The sequence below is a fragment of the Osmerus eperlanus genome, chromosome 26 (assembly GCF_963692335.1).
Source record: "Osmerus eperlanus chromosome 26, fOsmEpe2.1, whole genome shotgun sequence".
Classification (NCBI taxonomy): Eukaryota; Metazoa; Chordata; class Actinopteri; order Osmeriformes; family Osmeridae; genus Osmerus; species Osmerus eperlanus.
Window position 1 is genome coordinate 1,830,795 of NC_085043.1, and position 19,549 is coordinate 1,850,343.

At 41.4% G+C, this 19,549-nt stretch overlaps 1 protein-coding gene across 8 annotated transcripts in view; it reads left to right on the forward strand.

Annotated features, from left to right (window-relative positions):
- The window catches only part of ankrd29 (ankyrin repeat domain 29), an 87,654-nt gene that overhangs the window by 64,224 nt on the left and 3,881 nt on the right, over window positions 1–19,549 (forward strand). For all 8 annotated transcript variants that reach the window (XM_062452690.1, XM_062452686.1, XM_062452685.1 and 5 more), the window contains 3 exons: window positions 1,988–2,086; window positions 2,220–2,318; window positions 2,411–2,506. In XM_062452690.1, coding sequence (XP_062308674.1) covers window positions 1,988–2,086; window positions 2,220–2,318; window positions 2,411–2,506 — 294 coding nt within the window. The remainder of the gene's footprint in view (window positions 1–1,987; window positions 2,087–2,219; window positions 2,319–2,410; window positions 2,507–19,549) is intronic.

Here is a 19,549-nt window from a genome sequence, read left to right on the forward strand (position 1 = left end):
GGAGGAACCATTAGCTCCTTGGTTACTGCCTCAAATTCTATGCATAGCACTGGCACACGTTTAGTTATGACTTGTTAAACTATACTTTGTCAAGAAATAGAGTTGTAGCAAATAGCAAATGTTCGTCTTTGAAACTACCTACAGATGTGAAAATTCTGTTGGCTAATTATTGACCCAAATGATGGAAATAATAACTGAACTTGTTACAGTTTTGTTGCAAAGCACACTATTATGGTGACATTTGATCTCGTGTTTGTTGAGTTAAAACCGAATTATTGTTGTATAAGCATAGCAAGCATCATAGCAAAAAGGCTAACAAACGTAAGAGTTAGCCTATACCCACCAATTAACATTAGCCCTTCATTCATGACATGGATACCGTAATAATCATACAGAGAGAACATAGTTGCATACATTTATCTTTTTCTCGTTTTGCCTCTTCTTCTTTTCTTTTTTTTCAAAATTGGGCACCTGATGGCTTATTTGACCTTTTCCTGTCCATCTTCTTTGGCACTCAACAGATTTCCCATCCCCCCAACACTGTCAGTCACGACCAGAAGTCAAGACTAAACTAATTCACCTTGGTGACCACAATCGTTTTGTGTTACATATTTGTATTAGCCATTTCACACAATTCAGAAAAACGAAAATGTGCAGGAACTTTAGGTCTAGATATTTATAATATTATGAATGAAATGTGCGTTATTTGGAAGTAAGTCGAGGTGCGACTGACTTTATCCCACTAATTCCATTTAGAGTATTGCACTATACAGTGGATCCCCCCCCGTTCCCTCCCTTGTCCGTTCCATTTGGGAGACCCAGTCTGCCCCCCCTCCCCTTTTTTCACACAGTTTCTGTGCACGGCACCTTCTCAGCAAGCAGGGCTGCCTGTAGGGGCGCCAATTTGCCAATTCCCCACACAGTGAAATGATAGATAAAAGAAAACCGCTTACTTTATCCCACTAAGACTACTTATTTTCTGACTCCTCATAAAATAAACAGCAGAAACATTCAGCAAACATGGTACATCAGAATCAGAATGTGTTTTATTCGCCATGAAAGTTTGCACAGACAAGGCATTTGCTTTGGCAGGAAGGTGCAAACATTAAACATATAGGAATCTAAAATTTAAATATGAGGACTAACTATACTAAGGGTACATAACTAGCAATACTAAGTGGAATTAGAATGAAAATAAACTATACAATAAAATCTAAGTTGCAGTAATTTACAGTTATTAGTGGTGGGTCAGATGGCTGAGCGGTTAGGGAGTCGGGCTATTAATCAGAAGGTTGTTGGTTTGATTCCCGGCTGTGCAAAATGACGTTGTGTCCTTGGGCAAGGCACGTCACCCTACTTGCCTCGGGGAGAATGTATCTGTACTTACTGTAAGTCGCTCTGGATAAGAGCGTCTGCTAAAATGACTAAATGTAAATGTATTAGAACATCTTCGATACTTCCAATCAAATCTTTGTATTTGATCCTGTCACTTTCTGGCAGGCTACTTAAATGCTATTGTCATGACCTTTCAGTTCTACTATTGTGTCCTAACTCATAACCTGGCACAATTCTGACTAGGACACAGGTCATTCTTGCAGAACGCATCTAATTCATATAAAGGAATACAAGTTCCACAGTTCTTAAAATAGTCTCTTGGCTAAGTTTCAAGTTGGATGATTAACTTTGATGATTAACGTTCCATCGGCAATCTTCCAAAATTTCTCAGCTGGTTTGTGATGTAGGTTTTTGGTGTCTCTTCTACTTGAGTGTATGCCAGCTCATCTATCTCGCTTTTTGTTAATAGCTTAATTGTTTCTCCTCTCATTCTTTCAGGTTTTCCTTTAGTTTTCACTCATCTGTATATGAACCACTATGTCCTCGCTACTGAGGTAGCTTTAATTGTCTATCAAACTATAAGATTAGTGCTTCTTTTTCTAGGCAAATTGCTCCATTGATCTCAAAGTTGGTATGTCAAATAATGTTTCAGGATGGCGCCACCCCACTTTTCCTTGCTTCTCAAGGGGGTCACTTGACTGTAATTCGTCATCTGCTGTCCTCTGGAGCCAAAGTGAACCATTCTAGGGAGGTATGATTCTTAAACCATTGATTCCATACAGTTGGGAATGTCAGTCCTTTGCCTTTTGTTTGAAATCCATCAGTATTAACCTTTTCTCTTCTACCATTACCTTGTGTCCTTTTGCTTCAAATTGAATCCACAGGATGGCACAGCACCTATTTGGATGGCAGCCCAGATGGGACATGATGATGTAGTAAAGGTTTTACTTCTGCGTGGTGCAGATCGAGATGCTTACAGAAATGTATGTCATCCTCTAGTAAAGGATACTGGACAGTCCTGTGCAGAATGATGTATTACATTTGATGTATTATGCTTTCTTTGACCACCCTGTAGGATGGTTCTACTGCATTATTTAAATCAGCTTTCAAAGGACACAATAATGTCATTGAGGAGCTCCTGAAATTCTCCCCTTCACTAGACCTTCTGAAGGTAAGATAGCACCTAATAGACAGGACCAAGAGCTAGGAAAATAGTTTTCTACTTTTTACTTTTTTAATAGTTTTTACCTGTAAGGGGACAAAGTTACTAGCACTTTGTCCCCTTACAGGTTGAAATGATGCTCCTGCTGTTGTATAACAAGCATTTAATTTTTTTATGCCAGGTGCATTCGTGTAAATTCTGCAAAAAGTTTAAAGTTTCGGGTGTGTGGAGAGGATGTGTCTGGAGGAAGATCAGTGTATTAGAGCAGTGCTGCTCCTCCTTTGAAACACATCACCTTCATCAGTGATTGTAATTTATTTCCAAAATCACAATTATTCAACACAATAAAAGCAGTCAACCAATAACCAGTTTATTTATAGAACAATCTGCCATGTATATTGCAAAGGGTTAGAAGTAACGCATTACTGTAATCCGATTACTTTTTTCAAGTAACGAGTAAAATAAGGGATTACAATTGCAAAAACAGTAATTCAATTACTGTTACTTTCCTGCAAGCAGGCTGCGTTACTGTGTTACTAAACCGTGATTTTGTTCGTGAGAGTGTCTCATGACAATCACGTATGAGCGGTGCGACGTCAGTGCGTGTGTAGATCAACAAGAGATAACATGGCAGGGACGTGCACAGACATTTGGAGGGGCATTTCAGGCAAAACGATTCCATCCCTGAGCCTCTGTCTTCTCTACAGAGTAGTGATGGGAAGTTTGGATCATTTTACTGATTCGGTTATTTGAATCTCATTCAGTAAAATGAACAACTCTTTTTTCGAGTCATTCGTTCATTTCAACGCGGAGTGGGGGGGGGGGGGGGTGCACAGTTTGTATGATTTGAAATGGTAATTTATGATCACAATAGCATTTAATTATCACGGGGAACAATTACACTGCACTGAACTGTAAGTAAAGTACAACAAAGTTAAAATAACAAAACCTGTAATTATTACTTGTGAACGAATATCATTCATGTCTAAACCTAGTCACGCGAAAGTGAATGAGGTAAACAAATCCTTTCTGATAATTTTTCATGTGACCTGCATAGGCTCAGTACTGGTAGCTAGAGGAAACAAAAATGATTCGTTCATTTCCCGACTGGGTTTTCGGGTACCAGTCTTTGGAGAATTGTTCACGTGACCTGCATAGGCTCAGAAGAGGAAACAGAAAGGATTTGTTTACCTCATTCACTTTCGCGTGACTGCTAGGTTTAGTATAGTAAGACGTGAATGAGATTTGTTCAGAAGTGATAATTACAGGTTTTGTTATTTTAACTTTTTTTTTTCGGCCACAAGAAAATGAACGAATCACTCTCTGAGAATACTCGTTACTCCGGAGTCATACTAATGATTCGTTCAAAATGAACAAATCGTTCACGAACGACACATCACTACTACAGAGCGCACAATAATGTAAGACTGGACATAACGTAGCTACTAGAGCCCGACCGATAAAGGATTTTAAGGCCGATACCGATACAAATATTTGGTGATTAAAAAAATCCGATATTCCGATATCGGCCGATATAAAAAAATAAAAATAATCCAGAAACGCGTAACAAAACAAACTGATTTCCCTAACAGTAGTTATTTGTAGTTTACATTTAGTCACTTTTAGCAGAAGTTCTTATCCAGAGCAACTAAGTACAGGGACATTCCCCGAGGCAAGTAGGGTTAAGTGCCTTCCCAAGGACACAACGTCATTTGACATGGCCGGGAATCGAACCAGCAACCTTCTGATTAATAGCCCGATTCCCTAACTGCTCAGCCATCTGACTCCTGTTATTATTTCCTCACTAAAATAATATGTTAATGCAGTTTCTGATAAATAAAATGTATAAAAATACAAACTTAAGATATGAAACTTAAAGTCCTTTGAACAAAAACATAATAAAAAAGAAATAAAAATAAAATTATATTCATTTATCGGCCATTATAAATGCCGATACCGATAGTTTGGAAAATGCCCAATATCGGCCGATAATATCGGCCTGCCGATATATCGGTCGGGCTCTAGTAGCTACATTAGCCTGCTGCTTCTACATAGGCTAGCTTTGATTCATGTAACATAGCATGATTATACGTCAATATCAGGCAAGGTAGCGCGACGTGATGCAAACGTTCCAAGCTGATGCTGCACATCATTGGAGACACAAGTGGATTTTAGTTTTTTACTATTTACAGGGCATTTGTCATTATAATCCATTACTTCAAAAAGTCACATTAAAGTGGAAGGGTTTTCCCTCGAGCTTCCCTCGCTGTGCACCCACCGGCGTGAGAATACAAACAATGCCATGTGACTGGGGGCAGAGGGCAACGCTGACGTTATGGTGGCAAAATAAATTAACACAGAACTGGATGATATCGCAAGTTAATTTAATTTAACTTTACTAATGATGGGCTTATCGTATTGATGCAGCAAAAAACAAAAGAAAGTTTATTTTGGCTCTTTCTCCAGAGGGGCAGATCAGCCAATCAGTCAAACGGGCTGTTGCCTGGGCAACCATAGCCCGTACCTGTGCATGTCCCTGTAGGGATGTGCATCTCTATCATTGAGGACGATGCGATACACATCTCGATGCACTGCCAACGATCTAATACATTAAAGATACATAAAAGCAACTACTAATGCGATACGATATGATTCACCCCTATTGTGATGAAGTGCGATTCGACACGATGCGATTCAACGAGGTGCGATGCGAAAGAATATGATGCTATGCAATTTAATAAGGTACATAATGATTTATTTCTTTGTCAGACAGTAAATCATAAATTAACTAAAAAGTGAAAGTTTTTCTTCACATATTAAACAAATTCTTTGACAAAAGATAAAATAAAATCAGGCCGGAATGTAAAAAAGGTAAACTATTCTTCCTAGGGGTACCGGTGGAGCTAGAGTGGCTAGCCATAGCTACGTCTCCACAAAAATACCATGTAGCCTCTTCAGGTGAGTACCTAAATTAGCCGTGATGCCTGTGTACTTTATAGCAGCACGACATATCTTGCCAATTTCTTGGGTCTTCTCGAATTGCCCATCTTTCTTGGAAAATCCGAAGTGTTGCCAAACCTTAGATTTATTGCAATTCGTAGGAACGTGTAACTCTTCCTCCGCCGTGAAAACACTAGCCAGAACACGCGCGAAACTTGGCCAAGAGACTTGATGAGAATCGGCCACTGACAGCAGTGGAGATGAGAGCACGCTTAAGAAACAGTTAGAGAGGAGGAATCTATCTAAATATAAAATCATAGGTCACAAATCATTGGTCACATTTCTAAAAACTAAAGGTGCATACACATAATTCTATATAATACATCGGATTATACCGATGCAAAGATGTTAGAAACGATGCATCGCGATTTCATCCGACATTGTATCCGGTGCACACTTTTTTGATCCGGGCAATCGCATGGTGAGCTTTTATGCCGAAGCAAAGATGCGAATCGGTGAATCTTACCATCCCTACCCTGTATGGAGTGCGGGAGAGAGCAGGACCAGAGAATGTCTAGTATGGGGAGAACTGCCACTCTCGGGAAACTTCCGGGTTCTGAATTGGAGTGCAGTATGAATGGAGGTCTATGGAGCTATACCCCTCAAAATCCACTTTTCTCAGGATATGACAGCTGACAGGTTAGGCTCTCCCTGTCAATACACATGCTACAAAGAGTTTTGGTTTGCTAATGTTGTTGCTAATTTTGCTAATGCTCTGACATTCTGGTTCCGCTTTGGATGCCATCAAACGGGATCTCTGGTCGTAGTCAGTCCTTCACTAACCAATCAGCATTCATTAGCAAAATGCTAGCGTGTTATGGGCAACAACGACTCACCCTGTAAGAAATCGAAAGTACATAAGTACTCGTTCATTCAACTTTCGACCTATAATTCATGTTATACATGAAAAAACTACAATCAAATCTGAGATTTCTCAACAACAATCAGGCAGAGAGACAAATTTAGCCGTTTATCTCCGTAGACTCCCATTAATATGCACTCGCTCGTGATCACCCACAGTGGAACTCTGGTGGAACTGCAACCAAATTCGGTACAATGGGGCTTAATAGGGAGTGGACAGGCTCTCCGTAAACAGGCTCTGGCAGGACCATGCAGCGTTTAATGCTTGGAAGTACCGACATTACTTTGAGTTTGACTCGGTAAAAAGTGACAAAAACATTAGCATCCGCTGTACACTGCGTGGGAAGAAAACTTTTATCTACAGGGAGAAATTGCACCTCAAATCAATGTGCATAAAGTTATAAGATTGAAACTCATAAACATGTTTTGAAAAAAAAGACTGTTTCATTTGATTACATTTTACATGATGGAATATGCAGAAAGAATAGAATTAGGCTGAAAGGTCAATTGCTTTATAGCGTATTCAGGTTGGGCAACATGTTTTTGAAAAGTAACTAAGTAAAGTCATTATTAAAGTAACTAATTACTTTTGAAAATAAGTAGTCAGTAAAGTAACTGGATTACTTTCTTGGAGAAGTACTGTATTTTTCGGAAATAAAGCCGCGGCTTGTACCCCGATTTTACAGTTTTCTTGTGTTTTCAAAAAAGTGGCTTCGGCTCAAGATCTCTACAGACCGTGCAGATAATTTAATGCTCAACACTTGAACGGGGGATTATTACTCGAAAGAGGAATTATTTACTGTGTCGTCTCAGTTACACTATCAGTGCTTGGAAATACAGTGACTTGCTAAAGTAGGCAAATGGCTAGTAGAACATAACATTTCATAATAATTTCAGTAAATCAAACAGCTGCAAGACCCAGTGAAATGTTATAGGCTACAGCTAGCAAGCTAACGCTAGCATCGCTAACAACATTGGCTAATTCAACTTCGGTAGTGTAACCGAGCTCTTTGTAGGTTTGTTTTAGATATAATTGTATATGGTCGTGTGGACAATAAGACACAGACGCGGTCTCTTTTCACAACTTGTATTTTCCCACTGCTCTTCTTCATATCGACATTCGAACAGCCCTCACCGATTTCACGTAGGGATGTGCATCTCCATCACTGAGGACGATGTGATACACATCTCGATGCACTGCCAACGATCCGATACATTAAAGATACATAAAAGCAACTACTAATGCGATACGATACGATACTATTCACTCCTATTGCGATGCAGTGCGATTCGACACGATGCGATTCAATGAGATACGATGCAAAAGAATATGATGCTATGCAATTTAATATGGTACATAATGATTTATTTCTTTCAGACAGCAAATCATCAATTAACTAAACAAGTGAAAGGTTTACTTCACATATTAAACAAAGTCTCTGACAAAAGATAAAATAACATCAGGCCTGGACCTTGCCTTAACCCTCGTGCTGCCTTCGGGTCACATGACCCAAAGGTTCATAACGAACCATTGTTGTGTTTACCCAATTTTACCCAATACAAAAACAAATAAAAATAATTTTCTTTTAACCATTCCAATGTGGGGGGTCTGAGACAGCCCGACAGTTAAAAGAAAATGCTTCACTTTGTTTTTGTATGAGGTAAATTTGTCGCAATACGACGGTGGGTCACAATGACTGATGGGTCAGAATGACCCGAAGATAACACAAGGGTTAAACCAGTCCTTCTTTCCTGTTGTATGTGTTCTCTGAATGTAAAAAAGGGTAAACTATTACTGGCAGTCACAAGCTGCTGTAAACACTGTCATAACACCACACACTAAATTGAACTCATACGTCCTACTTTAAGGTTTTTCTCAATGACTCAGCTATCTCTCGTCTTACTTTGTCGTACACAACAGGGATTTGTTTCTCTGAGAATAGCTTCCTATTCTTGCTAGGGGTACCGGTGGAGCTAGCCACTGACTGTAGCCATAGCTGAATCCGAGAGGGAGGCAGACGTCTCCACACAAATACCATGTAGCCTCTTCAGGTGACTAGCTAAATTAGCCGTGCTCCCTGTGTACTTTATAGCAGCACGACATATCTTGCCAGTTGCAGGGATCTTGTCAAATTGATCATCTTTCTTGTAAAATCCGAACTGTTGCCAAACCTTGGATTTATTGCAATTCGTAGGAACGTGTAATTCGCCATGATAACACTCGCCCGAACACGCCTCCAACTCGCGCGAAACTTGGCCGAGAGACTTGACGAGAATCGGCCACTGACAGCAGTGGAGATGAGAGCACGCTTAAGAAACAGTTAGAGAGGAGGAATCTATCTAAATATAAAATGATTGGTCACAAATCATTGTTCACATTTCTAAATACTAAATGGTGTTCGCCTACACACGATTCTATATAAATACATCGGATTATACCGATGCAAAAATGTTAGAAACGATGCATCGCGATTCCTCCCACATTGTATCCGGTGCACACTTTTTTGATCCGGGCCATCGCATTGTGAGCTTTTATGCCGATGCATCGATGCGAACCGGTGAATCACACACTGACGATGACTTAGGCCGAAACGCGTCTGTGAATAAACTGGTCAAAATAAGCAATGAGATAAGCTTGAGAGTGCGTTTTTTTCTACTTTAACCGGTGAATCTTCCCATCCTTAATTTCACGTAATGCTTTCAGCATCAAGCCTACGGCAACTCCCGAGGGACAAAACACTAGTGATGGGTCATTTGCGGCTCTTGTAGGTCGGGAGCTGGCTCGCATATCTGAAGAGCCGACTATTTTTAATAGATTACTATATCCTATAAAAAATTTATGATTATGAAATAATTAATTTTAATTGTATTTAAAATAATTCACTTATTCAAAGAACAACAAAAAAATACTTGTAGGCCTAAAGGCACACACGATCATCCTCACATTCTGTTCCTGTCAATCATACACGCTGTGTCAACAAATTATACTGCATGAGGGAGGGCTGAGCCAACTCACACACACTCAGTTAAACGAGTAGTCGAAACTCGGAGGAGAGCCATAACAAATCAATGCATTTTTTTAAACATTGTGGAGTGGAATGGAGATCAAGATGGCGCCGATGATGGCTGCCTTGGTTGCTAGGTGCGCTCTGTTTTGTCTTGTTTTGTCTGTTAATTCAGTGTTCTGCCAAGATTTCCGGGGTTCTCTAACAAGAGAAGTACTTCTAAACATCAGGACTACAACTCCTGTGGATTTATTTCCCACTTTTCTGCTTCCAGCGGCAGATTTAGTGGGAATTCTAGCCAGTGCCGCGCTAGGCTTTGCCCATGCAGTGACACGCCGAAGAAGGGGAAAGCGAGCGGGAGCGCTAGTTCGGCTACGCAGACATGGAATCTAAACAGTGCTTCCAAGTTTTTTCCTCTCCAACGTACGTTCACTGTGCAATAAAATGGACGAACTTCAGCTACTGATGGTGAAAACCGGAGACTTTCTTTCATCTTCGGTTTTGTGCTTCAAGGAGACATGGCTGTGCGATTTGATCCCGGACACCGCATTACATCTGGCAGGCTTTCAACTCGTGAGAGCTGACCGGGGGACACTGCACTCTCCGGCAAAACCAAAGGCGGTGATATTTGTTTCTACGTCAACAGTGGCTGGTGTGTAGATGTGACAGTGATTCTGCAACATTGTTCTCCGGATCTGGAATCATTTTTTATAAACTGTAAACCTTTTTACTCGCCACGAGAATTTGCGTCACTCATTTTGGTCAGAGTTTACATGGCACCGGGTCCACAGGTCAAAGAGGCCCAACGCATGCTCGCCGACCAGATTCTGAGTGTGGAGCGTGCAAACCCGGATTCCCTTGTTATTGTACTCGGCGACTTTAACAAAGGTAATCTCAGCCACGAACTCCCTAAATACAGACAATTCATCAAATGCCCAACCAGAGAAGAGAACACTCTGGATCACTGCTACACTACAGTCAGTAGAGCCTACCACGCCGTCCCTCGTGCAGCACTGGGTCACTCTGACCATACCATGGTCCATCTGATTACTGCATACAGGCAGAAATTAAAGCTCTGTAAACCTGTTGTGAGGACATCAAAACAGTGGACCAGTGAGGCTATGGAGGATCTGCGGGCGTGCTTGGACTGTACTGACTGGGATATGTTTGTAAGACTGGGTGTCAAACCTGCCCCCACCTCTCATATGCTAAAGTCTGGAGTTTCTGGACGGTCTCAACTTGATGGCCCTCACACCCCATTCAAGATGTGGTCTGATTGGTTGTCCTTGTGTATAAAGGGAATTGAAATGCATTGTTCTGTGGATTCTTTATCTCCTGAGACTTCTCCTCAGTTCTGGCTTGTCCTACTGTCCTACTCCTTGCTCACCTCTTTCTTTCTCTCTGATTTACAATGATCATGGTAGAGTAGGTAAGATTTAAAGCTTTCATATTGTAACATGTTTGCCTTGTCAGATTTCATTCATTTGCAATGTTATTAAATGCGTATTTCATTTAACCTTACTTTGACCATTCTTGCTCTGATTTAACCCATAGAGTCAAATACCTGGAAATCTATTTGTATTGGCATTATTTGGTTCATGCTAATACACTGTTCAGTTTCCCATCTTCCTTTAAACCATAGGGGAATTCGTTTTGGTTGTTTGGACAATATTTATCCCCCTACAGTTTTGGTGACCCCAACGTGATATGTTTCGAGCAATTCAGTTACAGTTTGGTATACCGGCGTTTGAAACCATGGTGCGGTGAGTAAGCATTTACAAATGTACATTAATTGTGTTCCGCCTGGTTCTGTTGGTAGAAGCCTATTACTAGTTTCTGATATTAGCTCCTGCATAAAAACAACAAAAAATTGAATGGGAAACTGAAGTTAACAAAGTACTTAACCTATGGGAAGAAGTTAGCGTTAACCGAACGTTATCTGAATTGAGCAAGAAAGACAAGAACGGTCTTAAAACTGATTTTACACTACATTGGCGAACTGTAGGAGTCCATAAAAAGAAAGCAGAAAAGAAACAAATATTGAAGATTACTGTACATTTAATTGGCAAATGTCTTCTCAACTCTGTCCTCAAAGCAGCGACTCCTTTTTGTGCCACAAGGCAATACACCGCTAACAAAGACAGTGAAGAGACCAGCCATGCTGGCTCACATTCTACGGAGTGTTCAGACACAGACAGTGGAATTGTTGCGCAAATCCCCAAACTGTGTTCTACAAAGAACCGTCGAGTTCCTGATCCGCCACGCATTGCTGCCATAAAAATGGCGACAGAGGTAAAACCCAAGCCCCAGCAGCCCCCTCATATACAGTGTAACTTCTGTAAAAGACAAGGACACACCGAAATGCGATGTTGGGATCTTGGTAGAAATATGCCTATTCCACCCACACGCTTGTTTTATGCTAACAACAAAGTTAGATTTTGTCATGCTTGTCTAAGAAGTGGTCACACTGAGTCCAAATGTTGGGATCTGGGAAAGGGTAGGCCTCCCCCATTGTTCATGCAGCATAAGCTGAGCCTTTATGAAGACAAACAAACCTTGAACTTTTTAACGTGATTACATGCAATTCCAACTATCTTTTACATTTACTTAATTCAGGTCCAAATTGTGATATTGCTTCATTCCTACTGTATTACCCCTGTGTTTAGTCTTTGTTGTAGTTCAAAGATTTCTTGGGGACAGTTTATTTGTTGCTGCTCCAGTTCCTTTAGCTGCATATGCATAGTGCATATGGTTTGTCCATCCATGAGTTCCTATGTTGGTTTGTGTGGATGAGTATTGGGTATTGTGGATCAGTATGTACCTTTGTGTGTTTTATAGAGTTGGTGGTAAATGTTCTAGGTTTTAGCTAAACTCACAATGGTTCCTGACCTGTAAATGTAGATTGGTATAACTTGTATTTAATTTTATTATTGCTGTGTAATTTATGTTTTGTTTATTTTGGACCCAAGAACACTGTTTTGCTTTAATTGCCATTTTCATCTATGCTAGATGATATGTTTGTGTACCTCTCATCTATCAAAAGGGAGGACTGTTCACCTATTTTTTCCATTTGAGTTTTAGGACACTGTCTCACTAATTTCCATTTGTATCCCATCCGACTCTCTCAGACCCCAGACCAAACGTCACTCCAAACTTTACAATTTTCATTGTTAACCAAGTGCTGTGCTCCAATTGTGTTCTGCTGTAACAGGACAAGAACTTAAGTAGCAGGAATATGCTAACCAAGGGCACGTCTGCATGCCAATACAAAGGTTCTTCCAAGTGATCCTCTGAGCAATAGCCATGATCCAAAAGTGGTCCTCAGAATCAGAATTCGGTTAATTCGCCATGTATGTTATACAAACATGGAATTTACTGTGGCAGGGAGGTGCAAAATACTAAACATATACAGATCTTAAATTAAGTAAAAGTACAAAAGTTTAACTATTTCTAAGAACTAAACAATCTAAGAATACAACAATTTAAATATAAAATAAAATATATATAAAAATAAGAATAATGAACAGCGTGAATGGTCAACATAGTGCAATCGGATACTGAGATAAAGTGGCTTATGCATACTAAATTGCCATTAGATGGACTTATAATAGTTAAATAAGTGAATGAATGTAAATGGGAGTCCTTGGCCTTGTTGAAGAGTACAGAAGTTTAACTATTCCTAAGAACTAAACAATCTAACAATTTAAATATAAAATATATTATATATATATTATATATAAGAATAAGAATGAGCAGCATGAGTGGTCAACATAGTCAATAATAATGAATGAATGTCAATGGGAGTCCTTGGCCTTGTTGAAGAGGCCAGTAGCAGATGGAAAGAAACTGTTCTTATGGCGTGAGGTTTTGGTCCTGATGGACCGCAGCCTTCTGCCAGAGGGGAGTAGCTGGAACAGGGAGTGACCAGGGTGGGAGGGGTCGGCCACAATCTTCCTCGCACGCCTCAGGGTCCTCGAGGTGTGCAGGTCCTCGAGGGTAGGCAGATTGCAGCCAATCACCTTCTCAGAAGTGCGGATGATATGCTGCAGTCTGCTCTTGTCCTTGGCAGTGGCAGCAGCGTACCAGATGGTGATGGAGGAGGTGAGGATGGACTCAATGATGGCTGTGTAGAAGTGCACCATCATTGTCTTTGGCAGGTTGAATTTCTTCAGCAGCCGTAGGAAGTACATCCTCTGTTGTGCTTTTTTGGTGAGGGAGCTAATGTTCAGTTCCCACTTGAGGTCCTGGGAGAGGATGGTGCCCAGGAAGCGGAAGGACTCCACAGTGTTGACTGGGGAGTCACACAGGGTGATGGGGGTGAGTGGGGCTGTATTCTTCCTGAAGTCCACAACCATCTCCACTGTCTTAAGAGCATTGAGCTCCAAGTTGTTCTGGCTACACCAGGTCACCAGGTTGTCAGCGTCCCACCTATAGTCAGACTCATCCCCGTCAGAGATGAGCCCAATGAGGGTGTTGTCGTCCGCAAACTTCAGAAGTTTGACAGACGGATGACTGGAGGTGCAGCTGTTGGTGTACAGGGAGAAGAGCAGAGGGGAAAGGACGCAGCCCTGAGGAGATCCGGTGCTGATGGACCGGGAGTCAGAGACTTGTGTTCCCAGCTTAATGCACTGCTTCCTGTCAGACAGGAAGTCTGTGATCCACCTGCAGGTGGAGTCGGGCACGTTCAGCTGGGAGAGCTTGTCCTGAAGCAGGGCAGGGATGATGGTGTTGAAGGCAGAGCTGAAGTCCACAAACAGGATCCTGGCATAGGATGCTGGGGAGTCCAGGTGCTGTAGGGTGAAGTGGAGGGCCATGTTAACGGCGTCATCCACAGATCTGTTGGCTCTGTAGGCAAACTGCAGTGGGTCCAGGAAAGGGTCTGTGATGGCTTTGAGGTGTGCCAGCACAAGGCGCTCAAAAGACTTCATTACCACAGAGGTCAGGGCGACGAGTCTGTAGTCATTGAGTCCTGTTGGCCTTGGCTTTTTGGGCACAGGGATGATGGTGGAGGACTTGAGACAGGCTGGCACATGGCATGTCTCCAGGGAGGTGTTAAAGATGTAAGGGAACACCGGAGACAGCTGGTCAGCGCAGTGCTTGAGGGTGGCAGGAGAGACAGAGTCCGGCCCAGCTGCTTTGCGGGGGTTCTGCCTCTTGAAAAGTCTGTTAACTTCACCCTCCTGAATGGAGAGAGTTGTCACTGTAGAGGGGGTGAGGGAGGAGGCCCCGTGGGTGGGAAGGGGTAGTTCAGGACAGTCCAATTGTCTTTCAAATCTACAGAACTCATTCAGGTCGTTGGCCAGGCGGGAGTCGTTAGTGGAGTGGGGGGCTCTGGGCTTGTAGTTGGTGATCTGCCTGAGCCCTCTCCAGACAAAGGCAGAGTCGTTGGCAGAGAACTGATGCTTCAGTCTCTCTGAGTACAGACGTTTAGCCTCTCTCACCGCCTTGCTAAACCTGTTCTTCGACTCCTTGAATCTGATGTCCTCACAACAGGTTTACAGAGCTTTAATTTCTGCCTGTATGCAGGAATCAGATGGACCATGGTATGGTCAGAGTGAGCCAGTGCTGCACGAGGGACGGCATGGTAGGCTCTACTGACTGTAGTGTAGCAGTGATCCAGAGTGTTCTCTTCTCTGGTTGGGCATTTGATGAATTGTCCTCTGAGCAATAGCCATGATCCAAAAGTGATCCTCTGAGCAAACAGCCATGACCATTAGAATCTCAATGCTGACCTGTCTGCAATCAAGTTCCTTTTTCCTATGGGTGCAGGTTATCACACGATGAACACTGCAGCTTTTGCCTGTGTTTTTGTGTCCAAGAGGGAGGATTGTAAGGCTGGGTGTCAAACCTGCCCCCACCTCTCATATGCTAAAGTCTGGAGTTTCTGGACGGTCTCAACTTGATGGCCCTCACACCCCATTCAAGATGTGGTCTGATTGGTTGTCCTTGTGTATAAAGGGAATTGTAAATGCATTGTTCTGTGGATTCTTCATCTCCTGAGACTTCTCCTCAGTTCTGGCTTGTCCTACTGTCCTACTCCTTGCTCACCTCTTTCTTTCTCTCTTATTTACAATGATCATGGTAGAGTAGGTAAGATTTAAAGCTTTCATATTGTAACATGTTTGCCTTGTAATTGATTTCATTCATTTGCAATGTTATTAAATGCGTATTTCATTTAACCGTACTTTGACCATTCTTGCTCTGATTTAACCCATAGTCAAATACCTGGAATTCTATTTGTATTGGCATTATTTGGTTCATGCTAATACACTGTTCAGTTTCCCATCGTCCTTTAAACCATAGGGGAATTCGTTTTGGTTGTTTGGACAATATTTAACCCCCTACACGTTTTTGGGGCATATTTTCAGTTAGCAGATGGTACTGTTTGAATCGCGATTCCATCTTCTACTGCCGGCTAACGTCGTAGAATAATCTTCAAAGGGGGTTCTTTATTAATGAATGAATGCAATATGAGTAGGCTAAATGCCTGAAAATATCACGAGAAGGGAAAAACTTAAAAGGACGTTTAAGTCATAGAGATTAGGTCAATTTTTACACCGGTCTGCCAAATTTATGCGTTTTGATTCAACTATGAGGCTGCTTCTTGCAGGGGAAATGAGAAGACATCTATTTCATTCCACACTCGTATTTTGAGTTGTAAATGAGCAGCAAAAAAAAGATGCTTTTAAATCTATGTAATCTTTATAAATAATAAGTATGCATTTTGATATAAAATATACAGAAATATCAGTTGTAAAAATGGCATAAAAAAACGGACCCCTGTGCAAACGACGCAAGCAAGCACACCCTACAATTTCCCCAGAAATTGTACCCTCTCTAGTTCTTTTTTTAAATTATTGTACCATTGACGTCAATGGCAGCCCCTAGAACCATATGGTAACTTTTGTGAAATTTGGCACACTCATTAAGGACAGTCCCTTCTATACTTACACCAAGTTTCATGTCTCCCATTAGACCACTCTAGCGCCACCAATGGGTCAAAGTTGGACTTGTGTTTACACACGCAACTTTTGAACCGTATGACCGATTTTCAAAAATGAAGTACCATTGGATTCCCTGGATCAAGACGAGTTCAACACAATTTCGTCAACGTCAATTTCCGGTTATATAGATTTTCCACCATTTCTGGTTTTATCAAAAACCTTTGAAAGCCTACTCCTCCAACAATTTTTTTCCAATCTTCCCCAGAATTGGCAACCATCATCATCAGAGCAACCCTCACAGAAGTTATCAAAAGGTTTTTAATTTTCAAAACCGTTTGTCCGGTACAGCCAATCAAAATTGGCAACAAAGCAACCAAACAGGAAGTTGGATCAAATCTCAGCAAATCTTTGAGATGTCAACACCAAACTTGGTATGATGACTCAGAACCCTCTTTCGAGGATGACCACACAATTTGGTGTCATGTGATCACTGGGCGTGGCCGCAGGAAGCAAAAATGTGTTTTGGCCAATAACTATTGATTTGTTTTACTTTATTAACCCTCGTGCTGCCTTCGGGTCACATGACCCAAAGGTTCATAATGAACCATCGTTGTGTTTACCCAATTTTACCCAATACAAAAACAAATTAAAATAATTTTCTTTTAACCTTTGCAATGTGGGGGGTCTGAGACAGCCTAGCTGTTAAAAGAAAATGCTTCACTTTGTCTTTGTATGCAGTAAATCTGTCGCAATACGACGGTGGGTCACAATGACTGATGGGTCAGAATGACCCGAAGATAACACAAGGGTTAAGTGATTCCTTTTCTCATGATATCTTGGGACATCCCGTGTGTGACTCACAATAATTTGTGATAATAGCCGAAATGATGCAGCCGCCATTTTGAATTAATGAATTAATCTCTACTGCTCCTACAAAGTGTGTCCAATCTGAACCAAATTTGGCAGAGATTATCTTCAGACCAAGTTTCACAAAAGATTTCACATGGTTTTTTGATTTTCTAAACCGTTTGCCCGGTACACCCAATCAAAATGTGAAGTTAAGCCATCAAACAGGAAGTTGGGTCGTATCTCAGCAAATCTGTGATGGATTCACACCAAACTTGCTGCGTGTACTCGTTACCCTCTTCTGAGGATGTCTAAAATGTTTTCTGGGTCATTTGACTGCTTGGCCACCTCATTGCTGCTTGCGGCTATATTTATTATTATTATTCTTCCACCATGGGTTCCTATGGCAGGCCCTAGAAGCGCTTGGTCGAAAGTTGTGAAATTTGGCACGCTCATTGGGAACAGTCCCCAGGTCCAATTCACAAAGTTTCATGTCTCATACTTGGGCACTCTAGCGCCACCAATGGGTCAAAGTTGGAGTTGCGTTTACATAAGTAACTTTTGAACCGCATGTCCGATTGTCAAAAATGAGGCACCGTTGGATTCCTTGGATCAAGCCCAGTTCAACGCACACCATGGCGTCAATTTCCGGTTATATAGATTTTCCGCCATTTCCGGTTTTATCAAAAAGCTTAGACGTTTTTCACAGGTCACAAATTGTGTTCATGTGTTTGCACACATGATCTTCAGACCAAGCCTCACAAAAGTTATTGAAAATAATTTTTATCATCACAACCGTTTGTCCGTGACAGCCAATCAAATTCAGCAAAAAAGCTGCCAAACAGGAAGTGAAGTCATATCTCAGCAGTTCTCTGAGGCAGTGACAACAAATTTGGTACGCCACCTCGGATCCTTATTCTGAGGATGTCCACCAAAGATTGTGTCATGTGACTAAAATGGGGCGTGGCAGGAAGCATAAACGTGTTTTGGCTAATAACTGTTGAAGTGTTTACCTTAATAAAGTAATTCCTTTGTCTGTTTATGTCTTGTGAGATATCAAGCCTGACTATTGATAACTTTTCATAAAATTCGAATGGACACGGCCGCCATTTTGGATTTCATGGAAAAGTGTAAAAACCTTGTGCCCGCCCCAAATTTTGTCCAATGTTTACCAAATTTGGCACAGAGGATCTTCAGACCCAGCTTCACAAAAGGTATCAGATGGATTTTCCATTTTCAAAAACGTTTGTTCGGTAGAGCCGATCAAAGGCGGCGGCGAAGCCGCCAAACGAGATGTGAGATTGTAACTCAGCAACCATTTGTCTGATTGTCACCAATCTTCGGTTCCTTCGTTCCCACAAGGAGCAGAGGAGGCCTGCGGTGTTATACCAGAAAACAGAAAACACTTTGAACACTTCGTACTCTTGAACGCAAACAGATATTTCAACAAAACTTGGTGTGTTGCATGAGTGCAACAGGTTGTTGTGACTTAATTGTTGCACAATTGCTATGGAGGCCATGTCCTGCTCTGGACTGCTTGGCCCCTCCATTGCTGCTTGCAGCTATATTTCAAATAGTTTTCACACCTATCATAGTTAAAACAAGAGCCGTTCTAGAGCCAAAAGAAGGCTCACGAAAAAGAGCCGGAACGCCCATCACTACAAAACACCCTTGTCCGTTGTCACATAGAAAGGTCCTCAGGGTTTGCAAGCTAGCTGAACTTGTACTATATATAAAATAATTGTGTAGACATAACAATGGATTTTGCCACTAAATGAGTGACTTGGCTTTATTTTCTGCACATACTATCCACAACCGAAGTGTGTTACACAATGCTGTAAGATCGCCTATACTCGTGCATTGCTTGGTATTGTAGCGACAATGCTCTTGGTACCCAGAATTCCCCGCGGCAAGCTGAAAAGCTACGAAGTTAAGGGCATTAGCTTAGTTAGATAAGCATTGTTTGGAGTTTTATTGTTGTGTTCATTCTGTTTTGATATGTGTAATGCTATGATCTGTAATTTAAATAATTTAAGTGTTCACCCTGATTGGGAATGTTATCTAGTTAGATCGCTATCCAAGCTGTCCACAGAGATAGTGTGTCTGTGTAAATAATTAGACGTGAGCATTGGTCTGCTCAACGCTGGCTGGCGCTACGATATCGTTATTCCCGTTTACTGTGCGGCCTATATTCCAGTGCAGTCTATACTCTGGTTTACAAACACAAAGTTCCCATTCTGGTGGGGTGCGGCTTATAGAAAATGTGGCTTGTTTTCCCGAAAAATACGGTAGTCAGTAATCAGTAACTAATTACTATTTCCAAGTAACTTGACCAACACTGCTCTTGTTTACTTTATTACCTTGGCTCAGCACAGGATTCTTTTATATTACAAATT